The following is a 2,354-nucleotide window of genomic DNA, read 5'->3' on the forward strand; positions in this document are numbered from 1 at the left end:
CCTGCGTACCCCTGCCCCGCCTCCCCCCTTCTTGCAGCCCAAGCTGCACACGGGCCTGGCGGTCTGCCGCATGAAGATGGGGGAGTGGGAGGACGCGGAGCGCGACCTGCTGGACGCGCTGGGCAAGAACGCGCAGGACCCCGACACCCTGGCCAACCTCATCGCCGTGGGGCTGCACCTGGGCAAGCCCACCGCGCGCTACGCCGCGCAGCTGCGCACGCTCGCGCCGCGCCACCCGGCGGCGCAGCGGTACGAGGCGGGGGAGGAGCTGTTCGCGCGCGCGGCGGCGGCGGCGGTGTCGTAGGCGCGGCGCGGGGCCGGGGCGGCGGGCCGCGCATGCGGGGCGCTGTGGCGCGGCTGGGTTTGGCGTGTGGGGAAGCACAACGTAAATGCGGCCGCAGCATTCGCACACATTTCGGGAGAAGAAGCGAAGGGGGTTGATGACGGGCAAGATTTTAGGGGATGCGGGTCCTCAATACGCCCCACAATTGGCGTTTGTCCGAGAGGGTTGTCACCGCTCTCACCCTGGTCGGGACACCTGGAGGCAGCACGACACACGGCCGCCGCAGCACCGACCATTGGGCGTCAGCCAAAGTCGCCGCAATTGCTGGCCGCCGCGCAGCATGAGGAGCTGTTGCTTCTGGCAGTGCAGCTGCGCGGGGCGGTGGCACGAATTTAGGGGCTCACTGGACGGTGAAGCACGGGGCTCCTGCAATGGCCGGCAGGTGCAACTTGCTTTGGAATGCAACTAGCCGTGAGTTTGTTGTCCCAGCAACAGCAGGGAGGGGTTGTGGGGGGCGGCGATTTGACTACATGCATCCCTGCGGTGACAGCACTACACAGCCAACTTCGCCTGGATGTGGCGGAACACCCTGCGCCGGGCATCCGGTGTCAATATGCAGTCTGCGACGAGGCACTTGATGTTAGTGTGCCGTGCAACCCGACGCCACGCGACAGGTTACCCCCTGACTCGTTGAACAGCAGGTGCAGCTGCTGTGGCCCCAACGTGGAGCATAAGCAGCACGCACGGCCTGTCTCATCCTTCTCCAAGCATATTTGCTTACATATACAATGTTTTGAGTCGAGGCAGGCCAGCCTGCAGGGTGCGAGAGTGGGCAAACAACACGCCCGGGTCTCTCGTGGAAGGCCCAGCACACCACCGGCCAAGCATAGCACCACGAGAGGAGTCACGCGCCGCTGCGGCAAGCACCAGCACCTCTGCCGTCTCTGGAGTGATCTGAGAACCGGCTTTGTCGCCGTACGAGCGTTGCAGGTGTGTTGCAACCTGGTCTCGTGCTATGTTAGGCTTGAGTGAGTCCGTAAGCGTGGGCGTGCCGCAATGTGTGGGACGAGGAACGCTCTAGAGCGTATGCCAGCGCTGTTGCACGCTGCCACGCCCAGTGAGGCCAGAAGCGTCGCGCAATGCAGTCCCTATTAGATGAAGGCCGACACGGTAGCACCGTCCAGCCGCGGAGCGAACGCGTCAAGTCGTTACAAGCTTGCTCGCCTGGGTCCGGGACCACCTCCCTCACCCCGTCGCAGGGGCTTTCCCATTGGTGCCCGTTGGAATATACTGGATCGCGGCTGCCTTCTTGAGCATGTACTGCCTCTCCGAGGGCGTCGGCGGCGGCGGGACGGGCCATGCCTCGACGGCGCCCATGTCATCGCCCGACACCGCAACTGAGGGCCTCCTGGCCGGGCGTCCCGGCTTCCCCAAGGGCCTGCGCGTGCTGCTGGCGGACGCCGAGGGCCCGGCCATGAACGACGTCCGCGAGCAGCTGCAGCAGCTCGGGTACGACGTGACGACCTGCCCTGCTGCCGCTGCCGCGGCGCTCGTCTGCCGCGGCACCGGCGCCGGCGGGCCCGGCGCGGACGCCGCCCTCGGACGCGCGCCGCAGCGCCCGCCGCCACCTGGGAGCCCCGCCTCGAGCCAGAGCAGCTGCGGCACCAGCGCCGCTGGCTGCGCCGCCGCTGCAGCCCCCGCCGCGCCCTATGACGTCATCCTCGCCGACCTGCCCGCGGCAGGCGGCGACCCGGCCCAGCTGGCCGCCGCTGCCGCGGCCGCGGGCGTGCCGCTCGTCCTCATGGGCGCGGGCTGCGCGCCGGGCGACGTCGTGAGGGGCGTGCGGCTGGGCGCGGCGGACTTTCTGGAGCGCCCGCTCAGCGGGCTGAAGCTGCGCAACCTCTGGCAGCATACGGTGCGGCGCGCGCTCAACGCGCGGCACGGCGGCGGCGGCGCCGATGGTGAGCGCCACGAGCGGCGGAAGCTGGTCGCCGCCCGGCAGTGCGGCGCGGTTGCGGGCGGCCCCAACGGCGGCGCCGCCGCCGCTGCCGCCCCTGCGGCCCCCGTCGCC

At 69.5% G+C, this 2,354-nt stretch overlaps 2 protein-coding genes across 2 annotated transcripts; both read left to right on the forward strand.

The window, feature by feature from the left end:
• Window positions 1-76: 76 nt before the first annotated feature.
• Window positions 77-304, forward strand: MNEG_16362 (hypothetical protein; the record flags this gene model as incomplete). Its single annotated transcript, XM_014035167.1, has 1 exon — window positions 77-304. The coding sequence occupies one exon, from the start codon at window positions 77-79 to the stop codon at window positions 302-304; it is 228 nt and encodes a 75-aa protein (XP_013890621.1).
• A 1,294-nt stretch (window positions 305-1,598) lies between these two features.
• On the forward strand, window positions 1,599-2,244 carry MNEG_16363 (hypothetical protein; the record flags this gene model as incomplete). The annotated part of the gene is made up of 1 exon (XM_014035168.1): window positions 1,599-2,244. A coding segment is annotated over one exon (646 nt), but the record flags the coding sequence as incomplete, so codon positions are not given.
• Between the last annotated feature and the right edge of the window lie 110 nt (window positions 2,245-2,354).

Source organism: Monoraphidium neglectum, assembly GCF_000611645.1.
Source record: "Monoraphidium neglectum strain SAG 48.87 unplaced genomic scaffold scaffold06286, whole genome shotgun sequence".
Taxonomy (NCBI): domain Eukaryota; kingdom Viridiplantae; phylum Chlorophyta; class Chlorophyceae; order Sphaeropleales; family Selenastraceae; genus Monoraphidium; species Monoraphidium neglectum.